The 16,600-nt window shown below is 44.6% G+C and overlaps 1 protein-coding gene across 4 annotated transcripts in view; it reads right to left on the bottom strand.

Moving 5' to 3' along the window:
- Positions 1-16,600, bottom strand: part of EFCAB6 (EF-hand calcium binding domain 6) — a 313,426-nt gene that overhangs the window by 81,863 nt on the left and 214,963 nt on the right. For all 4 annotated transcript variants that reach the window (XM_025399951.1, XM_025399955.1, XM_025399953.1 and 1 more), the window contains one exon: positions 11,787-11,905. In XM_025399951.1, the coding sequence (XP_025255736.1) occupies positions 11,787-11,905 (119 nt within the window). The remainder of the gene's footprint in view (positions 1-11,786; positions 11,906-16,600) is intronic.

The following is a 16,600-nucleotide window of genomic DNA, read 5'->3' as shown; positions in this document are numbered from 1 at the left end:
TCCTTATTGACCACATTCTTGTCCTCAAGGGGAAGGGGTGGTGGGTAGCAGAGAAAGCAGATAGATGTTTGGGTAAATGTTGCTTCATGCACTTGTGTTAAAACTTGCAGAGGCTCTCAGGAGTTGGAAGACCACCACCCTTCCCAAAGGCCATGTGGGCCTGTCCCCACAGGTGCCCGTGTGGGCTCTCTCCAGGCTCCCTTGCCTTCTGTGCCCTGCAGATCCCTGCTCCTCTGCCATGTGTCTGCCATGCACCTGCTGCCTCAACACAGCATTCGCCCCATTCTCCACACAGACTCCGCCTGACAAGGTAAGCAAAGCCCCCTTGGATGACTTCCTCCACTACTTCGCAGGCAGCGTGCAGAGAGCGGGCTCTAGGTAAACACCAGCTCACCAGCTCTTCATCTGGCAAGGCCCTTTCCTGTTCCCGGGATCAGTTCCTCAGCTGGGAGCCGTCATGGGCAGTCCTAGACCTGAGGTCTCAGGACAGTGCCCCGCCCAGCTCCTGCTGAGACCATCAGCTCCTTATCCCCTGCAGACCTTTTCAGGTGTCTGTTATGAGGATGACCTTAATTTTGCAACCCAGAAAAGTACGCTTCCACCTTTATTCAGTGAATTTTGTTTTTAAAACCCAACAAGACAACACACCCTCAGAAAGTGGCCTGTGGGCTCTGCAGTTCCCGAGGTTTCTCCTGTGGCTGTGGAAGAGCTGTGGTCTCAGCAGCACCATCAGGGGCAAGCGCCTCCAGGAGGGGCCTCCCTGTTGCTGGCGATGCTAAGATGGCTGCAGGGAGGAAGCTGAATTTCACATGGACATACCTAGGAGGCAGAAGGGCCGCCGTTTCTTGAGCTTCTAGGGTTATCCCGGGGCCATGCCTCTCTCCTTGAACTACATCAGGACTCTAACTTGCCTTGTGGCACCAGGGCAATGTAATAATACAAATCTGGTCAAGATGCCCTCTGAATAAAGCTCCCAGGGGTTCCTCATTCTGACAGGAGGGTTCCTAACAGAATGGTCCACAGCCTACCCACCTGACAAGCAGCCCCCAGAGAGCAGTGCACCTCTTTTGGAAACCTCTTTCTCCTCCTAAGTCAAAATAACCAAGACTGTGCCTTCCTCTGAGCTCCTCAAGGCGCAGTGAGGACTGGACGGGTTAGTGCACATGTGGATACATGGGGAGTGCATGTTGGCATTTGCAACTGCTCTGTGCCACTCAAAATTTCTCCCACATCCTGCCTCCATCCAGTTCCTAGGTCCATGTCGTATCTGCCTACTAGATGGCAGGTTTCTTGAGAAGAAACTACGGTTTATTCATTTTTTACAAATTCACAGCATCCAGCAACACACTTTGCATGAGCTACGTTATCCATTCATGGCTGCTGGGCTAAGAAAAGTGAAGGGAGTGCATTTCTAAGGAAGGACTGCCCTCCTGGTGTGCTGTGCTCAAGGGCTTACCAACAACAAACTTTCCATCATGACACTGGAACTGAATGAAAAGGCATTCTTAATTACTTCATTAACAAAGATCAGAAACATTCTATTCTCAGCCAAATGAACAGAAGACTAGATTGCACAACTGCAACTAAAATATTGTTGTGAATGTGATTAATAAGCAAGCTAATTCAGCTTACATAACCTCACCGTTCATTGTATAGTCCTTTGTGTAACATTTTAAAAAACCAACTTGCCTATAAATGTTGAATTTTCAAATGGTTCGGCAACAGATGTGCCAGGAAAAAATGTGCACATAAACAGAGGACCCACAAAAACTCACATTTGTGGATGATGATGGCCACTCATTTATGATACAATCACATTACTCTGCCCATTTATTGTACACACAGCAATTCAATTGTACACATAATTTGAATATGTTCACATTGATTGGTCTGCTTTGCTGAGAATGTCTTAGTCCTTTATGCTCAGTTTAGGCACTTAATTCTCACATACATTTCAGAAGTATCTTCACATGCCACTGTCCCTAGAGTTATAGGGCAGAATGAGGAGGTGTGGTGGAAGCCCTGTTGATGGCCTAGGCCAGGCAGCAGAGGCAGACACAGCACCTCATGCAGATGGGGACACAAGGAATTCTCTCAGGTGCCATCTTGGAGGGAGGTCTGATGACTCAAATAACTGCTCTTTAGAAATGAAAGTGCCTGATATGGTTTGGATTTGTGTCCCCACCCAAATCTCATGTCAAATTGTAATCCCCAGTGTTGGAGATGGGGACTAGTGGGAGGTGACCGGATCCTTCATGAGTGGTTTAGCACCATCCTCATTGTGCTGTTCTCGTGATAGTGAGTTCTCATGAGATCTGAATGTTTGAAAGTGTGTGGCACCCCCCACCACCTTCATCCTGCTCTGGCTACATGAAGCGCTGGCTCCCTTTTTTTCCTTCCACCATGATTGTAAGTTTCCTGAGGACTCCCCAGAAGCTGAGCAGACACCAGCACCATGCTTCCTGTACAACCTGTGGAACAGTGAGCCGATTAAACCTCTTTTCTTTATACATTACCCAGTCTCAGGTATTTCTTTACAGCAGCATGAGAATAGACTAATACAGTGTCCAATTGCTGAAGCTGAACATGCTTAAAGGGGCATATTCAGTAAGTTCTGGTGGAATCGCAGAAGATCAGACACTATCTGCCCCAGTACCCATCAAGAGCCAAAATCCACCCATTACACTCCCCAGTAAGAAGGAGGCTAGCCTTCTTTACTTTGTCTAGATGTCTTCTTTACTTCTAGAGCTTTGTCTAGCCTTAGACAAAGACATGCCAGACATGAGAACCACACTTCCTTCAAGGACTGCCTGCCGGGGTCCCAGATGGCTTTAATCACTGAAAGGGTCTTCATGTTGAGCTTAGAGTCCACCTGGCTAGCACATTTCCAAGTCGAACGTCTTTGTATTCAGTACTTCTAAAAGTCAACCTCTGACATCACATCCCACTGAATCTTCCCATTTCTGAGCTAATAATCTTGATCATTCAACCTTTTAAAACCCTTTCCCTTCTTGAGGCTCCCTGTTCAGAGGTTCCACCAGCCAGGCACCGAATAGGTTCTCTATGGGCATTGCTTTGCTTGAGCTAATTGAAATGGCCTCACTTTTTGCGAACTGAAAACCATAGGTTTTTTTTTTTTTTTTTTTTTGTCCACATGAGTTGCTGTACACAGCACAGCTGCTTTTTCATAGTCTCTTCTGTTTATATTTGAATACTGATATATAACTCACCTGCCATATCAAGAAATGTGCATAAATTGGGCATTAATTATCTCCCAAACTTTCTGGCAGGTCTGCTTGGCTAGCTAGTTTCACACAACCAAACATCTCCACGGATGTTTCTGAGCCTGCTGCTTTCCTACTCGGGTCTTCCCTTTGGTGCATTTTTAGAGTACACCCTTTCCCTCTTCAGAGTTTTCTAGCAAAGTTTGTTTTACATTCAAATAGTTGAATATTACCTGATTAAAGGAGGCTACAGAAGATGCTCGGAATGCCAAGCCCTCCCCAAGGAGATGCCTCCCATGCCCAGGGTCAACACTGAGTGACACCCTGTGCCTGGCCTTCTAACTGAAACCACCTTTACAAAAAGTATGACACTGAGAGAAATCTGACGTCGCCGACTCTATCCTGCTTCTAACCACACGAACTGTCGTTGCACATTCCTGGGCATAGGCCAAGCTAACTATGGGAAGAATTTAATCTGTAATTTAACTTCAAAGCAAAGATGATAACGGTCCTTTTGCAAAACTAACCGCTTCCTTGCTCAGAGACTGAAACCACCTTTGTAAAACTCCACAAGGGGCCGGGCACAGTGGCTCATGCCTGTAACCCCAGCACTTTGGGAGGTTCAGGTGGGCGGACCACAAGGTCAAGAGATTGAGACCATCCTGGCCAACATGGTGAAACCCCGTCTGTACTAAAAACACAAAAATTAGTTGGGCGTGCTGGTGCATGCCTGTAATCCCAGCTACTCGGGAGGCTGAGGCAGGAGAACAGCTTGAACCTGGGAGGCGGAGGTTGCAGTGAGCCAAGATCATGCTATTATGGGCCAGCTACCTGGGCGTGAGATGGGTCATGGGATTACCATACCCCAATCTATATGCTCAACTGCATCACAGGGAGCAGGACTTGGAGTTCCACTACTAATTGTCAAAAAGACTAGAAGGACTCAAATGCATCCAACCCTGCAATTCCAGGTCCATAAGTCATTCTATCAGCAGTTTGATCAGCCAGTGCCCAAGTTTCCTCCATCAATCAAAAACTCACTTGCTCAACCAGCTGAAAACACAGCTGGCAGCTTAGGAATTTTCTCATGCTATGTATGTGGAGGAACTAATATGGGGGACCAGTGGCCATGGGAAGCAAAGGAATTAATGCCACAAGATAACTTCACTTCGCCTACCCCTGCCAGTGAACCAACAGCCTCAGCAAGTGTTCAGTTGTTAAAAACCTTCATAATTGGAAAGTACTGTATCACTCGATGGGGAAAGGCTTTCACAGAGGCAGTAGGAGAAACAGCCTGCCTAGGGCAACAGTATTATGATAAGACTAAAAGTAAAATTCTATGGAGAAACACCCAGAATGACTCCTACTTACGAGATCCAAACCCCTTCTCTCGATTCTCTACTCTAAGCCACACTTGGCATCAGCTAGAGGCTCCAAATGCTTGGAAGGCTCCCCATGGCCTATATTGGATCTGTGAAGCACGGACATATCGGCAACTGCCAGCTAAACGGGCAGGGGCATGTGTGTTAGGAACAATCAAGCCATCCATCTTTCTGATTCCTCTAAAGCAAGGGGAACTCTTAGGATATCCAGTTTATGATGAAAATAAAAGAACTAGAAGAAGCATAATCACAAAAATAGACACAAATATCAAAAAGGATGTGGACATAGGAAACTGGAAAGATAATGAATGGCCTCCTGAAAGAATCATTAAATATTACGGGCCAGCTACCTGGGCACAAGACGGGTCATGGGGTTACCACACCCCAATCTACATGCTCAACCGCATCCTAAGGTTGCAGGCAGTCCTTGAAATTATAACCAATGAAACGTCAAGGGCACTAGAGTCATTGGCAATACAAGCAACACAAATGAGAAATGCTATATATCAAAATAGATTGGCTTTAGATTACCTCTTAGCCTCAGAGGGAGGAGTATGTGGGAAATTTAACTTAACCAACTGTTGCCTAGAAATTGATGATAATGGCCGAGCTGTCATGGAAATCACAGCTAGAATGTGCAAGTTGGCCCATGTTCCAGTTCAGACTTGGTCCGGGTGGTCCCTGGATTCCTTGTTTGAAGGATGGCTCTCAACCTTTGAAGGATTCAAAACCTTCATTGGTGAGTTCTTGCTTATTCTTGGCATCTGCCTCATCCTCCCTTGCCTTTCACCCCAGTTTATTAGGAGTATTCAGTCAACTATAGAGGCAATAGTAGCCTGACACACTACCACGTGGTTGTGGCATTAACCAAATATCAGCCACTGCCAGTAGAAGCAGCTCAGCTCCGCAAAGAGGTGGCAAATAGTGGTGCTTTCTATTAACACCTTTATTATAAGAAGCACCAAAGGGGGGAATGGAACAGGAATTAAAAGAAATTAAAGAATGTGTAACTAGAAATTCAGTTGTATGTAAGAAAACCCAATTCTCCCTGAGAAAGAGAAAGAGCTGGAGTCCTTTAAAAATTAACTGCCTGCTTTTCTGTGGCTAGTGAGCCTTATCTCACCTCCTTTCCCAGGCATTGTGAAGACCCTGTTTCTCTAGCTGTGCAGCTGCAAGGTCACTAGGCAGATAAACTCAAGTCGTAAACCATGTTTTTCATTGAAAAGTAAGAAATGATGTGATGCATGTCTCAATTGAGTAACTGTCTTTGTTTCTTGCTTCTGAATTATGCAAGAAACAATTGGTCTCTCTGATTCCTTAAAAACTCTGCTACAGTGCCACTGCACTCCAGCCTGGCAACACAGTGAGACGTCTCAAAACAAACAAAAAACTCCACAAGGTTAGAATTATGGTTCAGTAGTCGTGTGGCTGGAGGTCACAAGATTTGTAACCTCCTCAATGGCTCCTATAGATAACATCACTATTGTGAAATCTAAGACTGCTGTTTGACGCACCTTCAGAGCTTGCATTTTAATGGGCTAGTTGGTGCCACCTGGACTGGTAGCCCATACCAAGAAACCAGATCATCTGGACTTGTGACTCCCACCCAGGAATTGACTCAGTGCAAGAAGACAAGCTTTGACTCCCTGTGATTTCACCCCCGGCCCAACAAATCAGCACTCCCCACTCCCTAGCCCCTTGCCCATCAAACTAGTCTCGAAAACCCCTAGCCTCTGAATTCTTGGGGAAGTGGATTTGAGAAATACCTCCTATCCTTCCACTTGGCTGGCCCTGTACGTTATTAAACTCTTTCTTCTCTGCAGCACTTCTGTTTCAGGGAATTGGCTTTATCTATGCAGCAGGTAAGAAGAACCTGTTGGGCAGTTACACCCTGACCAGGACAGGCTGTCAGACTCCAGTTCTGACATAAGCAGCATCCTGTCCTCTGCACAGCTCTTTCCTCTCTGTCCCAGGACTTCCCACCCTCCTCAGGCTCTGGGCCTCTGCTCACGGATACCTGTCCCCCACCTCTGGCTACCTCTCTCAGCTAATGACTATGTATTAAGACTCAACTCAGGTGTTGTGTTTGGGAGTTCCTCCTTGAGCTCCTGTGGTGGCTGCCTCCACTGCTCCCTCCTGGCATGTGGCTGTTGTCACTGAGCAACCTGTGGGCAGGGGCTGTCTTTCATCTCTGGAACTTTTGAATCTAGCACAAGGCCTGGCACAAAGAAAGATCCAAAAAAATGACTGCTAAATGGTTGGTCAGATGAGTGAGTGGCTGCATGCACTTCCCTCTTGCAGCATCCTTAGCAGTCTCTCCAAAGTCAAACCAAAATTATTCCTCCTGAAATCTCGTGCGTAGAGCTCCTAACCTGGCTTCAGTGAGCAGGGTTCCTTTCACAACGGCCTCCTCCAGGCTTGCAATGCTTTATCCCTTTAACCCTCCACAGGCCAGCCTGTGACATCTGCATCCCCCTTGGCATCGCTGTGCCTCCCCGGCCTCTGCGCAGTTTGCTGGGGCCCCTGGGGGGTGGGCTCTGAGCAGAAGTGTGGCACTCGTCCCTGAAAGTCTGTGTGCAATCCTGAAGCTCTGCAGTCCCACCTGGGTGGGTGGAGTCCTCCACTAAGAGGATAACACCACAAGCTGAAAGCCAGCCAGGTCCCTGAGTCACTGCTTGGAAGCAGGAGCCACTAGACACACAGCAGGCTTTGGGTGAATAAGAACAAAACACAGACGTGCTAAGCCACAGAGATCTGGGGGTCAATCGATTAATTTACTTCAGTAGCATAAACCAGGCCCTCTGGACTGATCTGAAATTCTAAAATAGTGCACTTCATAGGTGCTTGAATAAATGTTGACTGAATAATGGATGTTGAACACTTTTTTCCTTGTCTATAGTCTGTCATATTTTTTACTTCTGTGTTTTCAGAGAAGCATGATGGCATTTTCCTATTTGCTTCTGCCTGCCCAGTTTCTGGGGGCTGTCCTCTCCTGACAGTCAACTTGGAGCTGCTCAGACTGCCAGAGCTGATGGGGTGTGTCTTGCAGGCCCCTGCCGCTCCCCAAGTTCGCCGTAGCCTCTGGTCATCAGGAACATCGTGGGGAGGGTGCTTCACTAACACCGTGAGACAGCCCCACGGGGAGGAGGCCCGTTTCTGCTGCTGTTTCGGGGCCCAGGCTCCTTCCTGTTGTTAGGGCAACTGAAGGAGGCTCCTTGGTGCCTGGACAACCCATGGCGGCCACCAAGCCCCGTCCTGGCTCGCGGTGCCCCCTGCTGCTCTGGTGGAGAGGTGAATCGTCACTATCAGCAAACACTGGGGGAGGAAGAGAACACGCCAGGAGGGTGGGAAGCTGAGCATGATGAACTGATGTCACACCAACAAGTAGAAAAAGCAAGAAAAAAACCACAATATCAAGTTCCCACGGATCATCACCTCTGCTGAGTGCATTAGGGCTGATCTGTTGTTGTTTTACGGATTTTCCGAGTCTTCTAAAATGCGTGTGCATTAATATGACGACCAGAAGATCTTTTCAAAGCTATATTGTCATTTTGCCACTAACACTCATGCTCACATACACCCAGTGCTCTGCACGTACTAGGCTGTTTAGTTGCGTGACCATCCCGTTCATCCCTGGGGCCTTTTGGAGGGTGGAGGGTGAGAGGAAGGAGAGGATCACAAAAATAACTATTGGGTACTAGGCTTAACACTTGGGTGATGAAATAATCTGTACAATAAACCCCCACAACATGGGCTTACCAATATAACAAACCTGCACATATACCCTCAACTTAAAAGTTAAAAAATAATAATAAAAATCTCAGGCCTGGTGCCATGGCTTACGCCTGTGATCCCAGCACTTTGGGAAGCTGAGGCAGGCAGATTGCTTGAGGTCAGGAGTTCGAGACTAGCCTGGTCAACATGGTGAAACCCCATCTCTACTAAAAATACAAAAAAATTAGCCAGGTGTGGTGGTATGCACCTGTAATCCCAGCTACTTGGGAGGCTGAGGCAGGAGAATCGCTTGAACCTGGGAGGCAGAGGTTGCAGTGAGCTGAGGTTGCGCCAGTGCACTCCAGCCGGGAAAACAGAGAGGGACTCCATCTCAAGAGGTCAGGAGTTCAAGACCAGCCTGGCCAACATGGTGAAATCCCGTCCCTACTAAAAATACAAAAAAATTAGCTGGGGATGGTGGTGGGTGCCTGTAATCCCAGCTACTCAGGAGGCCCAGGCAGGAGAATCTCTTGAACCTTGGAGGTGGAGGTTGCAATGAGCCGAGATCGCACGACTGCCCTCCAGCTGGATGACAGAGTAAGACTCTGTCAAAAAAAAAAAAAAAATCTCAGTTTCGCAAGACGAAGAGTAAAGAGTTCTGGAGCTGGATGGTGGTGACGGCTGCACAACGTGATGAATGTATTGAATACCGCTGAGCTGTGTGCTTAAAATTGGTGACGATGGTAAACGGTGCTATGTGTATTTTGACACAGTAAAAAAGTGGAGAACAAAAACAACAGCAGTGAAGAAAATCTTGCATCAATAAAAACTCGATTTGATTTTGAAAATGTAGATATTGCATGAAATACTTTCCAGGAAATAGTTCATCTAATGAAGTGAAACAAAAATGGCAGGTGCTATAATTTGCAAAGCGTCCTAGGAACTGCACGATTGACCTCAGGGAGAATGAAAAACACGGACACAGGAAGGGCCACCAGGTGAATATGCGTGCTGACCCAAAGGCAATTCCAGAGGGAAAAAGGGATTCACTGAAGGGAGGGAATAGAGGAATTATCAGCCCAAGAACTGGACTTTTCTATGGCCTCCAAACGTATTCTCTCTCTAGCAAACCAGATTCACCATCACTCTTCCACTTCCTCATCAATTAATCTTGCATGTGAAATAACTCAGCTTAAAAGCTCAGTTTATTAGTCCTCGATTTCTGAGCCTTCAGAGGTCCTGGCAGGGACACAGCACTTAATTACCAAGACTTTCTCTCCTTAAGAGCATTTGAGTATCTTAGGCGATGAGCTCTGGATTATTAGTTTATCTTGGTCATTCTCAGCCCTGCAAAAGTGCAGAGTCAGTGTTTAAGAAGCGTTTGCTGGGCGAACAAATGAAGAGAGGGTGTGTTAAATTTACCGAGTGGTTACTGCACACCAGGCCCTGGGCTAGCACTTAATATGACTCCTTACCCAGGCCTCACAGCCGCCCTGGGTGACAGGGAACATGGGTGACAGGGAACATTAGTGTTGCTTTGCAGATGATGAGGAGTGTACGGCACAGAGAAGCTAAGTAACTTGATGGAGGCCACACAGCAGGAAGCGGGCAGGAGTCACGCCCACGCATCTGGCTGTAGTGCTGTTGCTCTTAACCACTTACCATCTGTGGCATGAGGTCAACTAAACAATAGTGGACAAAATACTGACTGCAAGCAGTTGTCAACACAGGGTGAAAATCTGTACATTTCATAATTATGTTCATAAGTGTATGAAGAAACTTGAGCCACAAGCCAACAGTGAGTGTCCACCTCCAGTGGAAACGGAAATAAGCTCTGTCCCACCCTCAGAAAAAGGCTCCGTCCATTCTCATTTCCCCCATGGGAACACTTGTGGGGGACATGCCTCCAATGCCTCTCATCCCCATGGCCAGCCCCCACTCAGGGGTTCCCCCCTGGTGAGGCGGTGGTCTCCCAAGACCAGCACCTCCAGCCAGCCTCTCCCCTGAACTGTTTCCTGACTCATCTTCCTAAACCACAGCTCTGTTCGCCCCACAACCACACTCAAATTCCATTGTTCCTCACTGCCTGGTCAATAACACCTGAAAGCAAGGATCTAGTAAGGGATTGGCCCTACCCTTCCTTTCTGACCCTGGGAGCCCCATGCTACTTCTGATAGAACACCTGTCTCCTTGCAGACAGGTGGTCTGCTGACCAAGAATATCTCCTTCTCCATCTGGACCCATGACAGCTTCCAGCCCTCCCTGGCCCCATGCTCCTGCCTCACCGCCCAGGCCACTTGACTTGCTCTCTGCCCGGGGGTTTTGCACAGTTGTTGCTATACCATAGTTACCTGTGTGAATGCATTCTGTGCCCTGACAGCTTTCCAAAGATAGGGATCATGTCGTCATCTTTGGATCATCCCAAAGGTCAACTGAGAGGGAGGGCTATGCATTTGCCTACTCTACAAAGATCTGCCTGTCACCCAGCTGAGACAACTAATGTAAGCTGCTCAAACAGAAATGGGCAGGGAGTCTAACTGGACCCTGTGTTGGAACCAATCTTTAAAAAATAAGGATTTTTAAAGACTTTCCAGTTGCTTTTCTAAATTAGACACAAAACAACCCACCTAATTCTAAACTTGGCCAACATTTCAGCCTTCCACTTTGAACAGATGAAAAGCTGGGAAATGGTATGAACTGTTTCATGAGTTTGCCTCCTGAGTGGACACACGATGTTGGTATACCATCCTGGGGGAATGCAGGTGGCTACGGACATATAATGAAGAAAGAGGTAATTTGAAGTTGGGTCTGGAACTTGGAAATAGATCACATTGTTAGTGGACTGTGAAACTTAGACATCTATCCAGGGAAGACCATAACTGGGGGCCCAATTCCAAAACAGCTAAATCGAAAATACATTTGACAAATGGAACCAACATCGGATATAATTTTCAGTTTAAGAGACTCTTGGGAAGCTACTCCAAGTTGCTAAAAGTTTGGTTTTTCTTCCCAGAGAATACTTATCTATAAAACAGTTGTGCAACATTAATTTCCATCTATAGGTAATGGGGAGAAACTGCTTTTCCCTTTACCCATTGCATGTCTGCTGAGTGAGGTGTATTAGAGTTAAGTCCTTGGAGAGTGACTTGTTTTGTTAAAACAGTATAAGTTTGGGCTTGAGCTCCCAGGTCCTTGGAAATAGAAACCTCTCAAGTCTGGTATGGATGACGAGCATTTACCCTGGTTCTCCGTGTTGCTGAAGACCAAGGCAACCACCAAGGCTGCTTGCTATGAGCACCAAGGAGCAAGGAACAAGGAAGGACGCAGGAGATGAGACAGATACAACCAAGAGAAAATACTCCCAGCCCCCAGTTACCCTGAAGTAGGAAAGGTTAGGCTGAATTTGCTGCAGCAAGCAACCCTAGTCCTTAAGAACAGAAACCAGCCAGTCTCATGTGCCACTTACCTTGCCCAAAGCTTTTCAAACTCTCTTGGTGTGAGGGGAATATCAAAACCGTACAGTGCGTTCTTTATGTCCCGGCGTCGAAGAATGCCATTGCCCTCGTTATCGGTTTCTAGAAAATTCTACAACAACAGAAGACGGTATTTAGGAATATGTGAAATATATGTATGACAACAGAAAAGATGTTCAATAGTCAGTATCTGGGACAATCCAAAGCATTTGTATCCCCGTCCACCTCCTTAATCACCTTTTAATCTAAGTTCCAGGTATCCTCATCATTCCTGGAAAGAAAGTGATAGAGCAAAATGGAAACGAGAATTAGGTGTTGGAAGCGGGTGGTTTCTGAGTTGCCTCAGGGGTTTGACCTGGATTCTTCTCCTGATCAACAACTTGGGTTCACAAATGATTAGAAATAAGGGCCAACCAGAGCCCAGGAAATGAGATGGAGGATCCGCATCTCAATGATGGTTTGGTTTTAGCCCTCTGGCTGTAAGAGGGGAAATGAGGGACATTAGACTCCAGCTATTATGACAAGATTATATGGTACCATTTTTATGGCCCTGAGGGGTACAGAAGGTATTGTCAGGCATGTAAAAGGACCACAGACTTAAATAACAGCTAACACATGTGGTTCTCAGCAATGTCTTCAGTTGTTTCCAAGTAATAGCTCATTTAATCTTCTTCATAACAACACGATGAGGTAGATATAATGGGTACATCTACAGAACTCTCTGCAAGCATGAAACTTAATAGTGAAAGAACAAAACATTCCCCTTAAGATCAGGAACAAAGTGAGAATATCTCCATCACCTGCTATTCAACATTGTACTGCAGGATCTCAGCCCGTTTATTTGGACAAGAAAAAGGATAAAAGGTGTGATGATAGGACAGAAATAAATACAATTATTATTATTCACTGACATGATTGTATACATAGGAATACAAAGAATCCACAAATAAATTATTATAAGAGGTGAATTTAGCAAGCAGTCTGGATTCTATATCAACAGGCAAAATCAATCACAGTTTTTATATATCAGACAGGGAAAGTGAAATTTTAAAAGATAACATTTACAAAAGGCATCAAAAATCCAAAGGCCTAGGAATAAATCTGTGATATCTGAGAAATGCCTTTATACAGAAAAGTATAAAACTTTACTGAAAGATATTGAAGAAGATCAAAATAAATGGAGAGACACTATGTTCATGAATTAGAAAACTCAAATATAATAGTAAAGGTGTCATTTTCTTTGTGGAACTTGACAAAGCGATTCAAAACTCTTGAAGAACAAGGTAGAGGGAGTTGCCTACCAATTAATTAAGATGTATCATTAAGTTATAGCGACGACCAAGATGTGATGTAGGTGCCAGCACAGACAAATTTATCAGTGGAACAGAATGAGGAGGTTAGCAGCACCCGCGGGCCATGATGTAGGCAGTGGTGATTCTCAGATCGGCCAGGAGAAAGGGGACTTCACAATGACCAGTGCTGGGACAGCGGGACTTCCATATGGAGGAAATGAGATGGGGTCCCTGCCTCTCAACACTTGGGAAACATCTAGTCCAGATTTCAAGACCTGAATGTGAAAGTTGAAACTGTCAAGCGCCTATAAGAGAGTGTGAGAGAATATCTTCATGACTCCCGAGTAGAATTCTCAAACAAGACCCATAGAGAGATGTTAGTAAATTTGACTACATTAAAAAGAACTTATATTTATCAAAAGACACCATATAAAAAAGGTAAGAACACAGAATACACACTGAGAGATGATAGTTGCACCACATGTCACTTACAAAAGAGCAGGATCCACAGAGCAGTGTACACTATGACCATAGTCACAGTTTCTGCTGACCGATGAGAAAAAGACAAACCAGCATGTAGACTTAAAGTCTCAAGCAAGCACTTCACAATCGAGGAAACCTGACCAATGAATGACCAAGTGAAGATACTCAATCTCACTAATAACTAACAAAATGCCAATCAAATCTGCAATGAGATTCTATTACATATCCACTAGAGCAGAAAGAACTAGGAAGTCTGATGGTACCACGTGCTCCAGGATTGAGCGGTTTTGACAAAGTCAAAGATATTTACTATCCGGGTCTTTACAGAAAAAGTGTGCTGGCTCCTGGTCTAAGATATTGGCAATATTCTTTTCCTTCACCTGAATGGTGGTTACATGGTGACTACTTTAAACTTATTTAAACTATACATAGGCATTTTATATACTTCATAGTAGAGTCATAACTTTAAAAAAAAAACAACTATGCTTTAGAAACAATTGGGTCTGTAGGATTTCAGAGTCCCTTTGAAAACACATAGCAGGTCTGGCATGTAAGAAACTTGGAAGTTACCACTCTGTCCCAACAACAAGTAAAAATATGACCAAATTGGAAAATCAACCACTCTTCTTAAATCATGAGAGAAGTGAAGTTACAGGCCAAATCACTGTCCCCAAAACTGGAGACACAGACAGGTGAATACAGAGAATCATAACTTACTGGGACAGACACCCATAAGCAGAAAACTTTACAGGAACTTATGCCAGAAAGACAGAAGTGGAGGGAATAATTCCTAACTCATTCTATGAGACCAGTATTGCCCTAATACCAAAACCAGACGAAGATATTACAAGTAAGGAAAGCTACACACCATTATCTCTCATGAGAGATAATGTCATTGATAGTTCAGCAGGAATAGCATTGAATCTGTAAATTGCTTTGGACAGTATGGTCTCAAGCTGAGAGCAAAATTAGGAATACAATCCCATTCACAATTGCCACAAAAAGAACAAAATACCTTGGAATATAGCTAATCATGGAAGTGAAAGTTCTCTACAATAAGAATTACAAACCACTGCTCAAAGAAGTGATGACACAGACAAATGGAAAAACATCCCATGCTCATGGATAGGAAGAATCAGTATCATTAAAATGACCACACTGTCCAAAGCAATTTACAGATTCAAGGCTATTCCTGTCGAACTACCAATGACATTCTTTACAGAACTAGAAAAAGCTATTTAAAAATTCATATGGGACTAGGCGTCGTGGCTCATGCCTATAATCCCAGAACCTTGGGAGGCTGAGGCAGGCAGATCACTTGAGCCCAGGAGTTCAAGACAAGTCTGGGCAACATGGCAAAACCCTGTCTCTACAAAAATTACAAAAAATTAGCTGAGTGTGGTGGCACATGTCTGTGGTCCCAACTATTTGGGAGGCTAAAGTGGAAGGATGGCTTGAGCCTGGGAAGCAGAGGTTACAGTGAGCCAAGATCACGCCACTGCACTCCAGTCTGGGTGACAGAGTGAGACTCTGTCTCAAAATAAAATAAAATAAAATAAAATTCATATGGAACCAAAAAAGAGTCTAAATAGCCAAGGCAATCCTAAGCAAAATGAATAAAGCTGGAGGCATCAAGTTACCCAATTAAACTATACAGTAACCAAACAGTATGGTACTGGTACAAAAACAGACACATAGAACAGTGGAACAGAATAGAGAGCCCAGAAATAAGACTGCACACCTACAACCATCTGATCTTCAACAAAGCTGACAAAAACCAGTAATGGAGAAAGGACTCCCTATTCAATAAATGGTGCTGGGATAACTGGTTAGCCAAATGCAGAAGATTGAAACTGGGCCCCTTCCTTATAACAAATACCCCTTCCTTATAACAGAAAATAAACTCAAGATGGATAAAAGACTTAAATCTCAAACTCAAAACTATGAAAACCCTGAAAGACAACCTAAGCAATACCATTCTGGACATAGGAACCAACAAAGATTTCATGACGAAAGCAAAATTGACAAATGGGATCTAATTAGATTTGACAGCTTCTGCACAGCAAAACTATCAATAAAGAGACAACCTACAGAATGTGAGGAAAATTTGCAAACTATGCATCTAACAAAGGTCTAACATCCAGCATCTATAAGGAACTTAAACAACCCCACTGAAAAGTGGGCAAAGAACATGCCAGATACTTTTCAAAAGAAGAAATATATGTGGCCAACAAGCACATGAAAAAAAGCTTATCAGTGGTCACTACAGAAATGCAAATCAAAAGCACAATGAGATACCATCTCATACCAGTCAGAATGGCTACTACTAAAAAGTCAGCCGGGCATAGTGGCTCACACCTGTAATCTCAGCACTTTGGGAGGCAGAGGCAGGTGGATCACCTGAGGTCAAGAGTTTGAGACCAGCCTGGCCAACATGGTGAAACCCTGTCTCTACTAGAAACACAAAAAAATTACCCGGGTGTGGTGGCATGCACCTGTAGTCTCAGCTACTCGGGAGGCTGAGGCATGAGGATCACTTGAACCCGGGCGGCGGAGGTTGCACTGAGCCTACATCACACCACTGCACTCCAGCCTGGGTGACAGAGCGAGACTCAATCTCAATTTTTTTAAAGAAGTAAAAGAATAACAGATGCTGGCAAAGTCGCAGAGAAAAGGGAATGCTTATACACTGCTGTATGCCACTGTCGGTGGCAGTGTAAATTAGTTCAATCATTGTGGAAAACAGTGTGGCGATTCCTCAAAGAGCTACCATTCAACCCTGCGATCCCATTACTGGGTATATACCCAAAGAAAGAGAAATCATTCTAAATATGTAAATATAAATATATTTATATAACAAATATATTACTATCATATATAAGTATTTTATATCATATATTTATATGACAAATATTTTATATCAATATCATATTTATGTAACTTAAATATATGATATTAATATATATTTAGATAACAAATATATGATACATTTATTAGACTGATTAGATAACAAATATATGATATTAATATCA

Source organism: Theropithecus gelada, chromosome 10 (assembly GCF_003255815.1).
Source record: "Theropithecus gelada isolate Dixy chromosome 10, Tgel_1.0, whole genome shotgun sequence".
In the NCBI taxonomy this organism is placed as follows: Eukaryota; Metazoa; Chordata; class Mammalia; order Primates; family Cercopithecidae; genus Theropithecus; species Theropithecus gelada.
The sequence above is the reverse complement of the archived record's forward strand: the minus strand, read 5'-3'. Positions and strand labels throughout refer to the sequence as shown.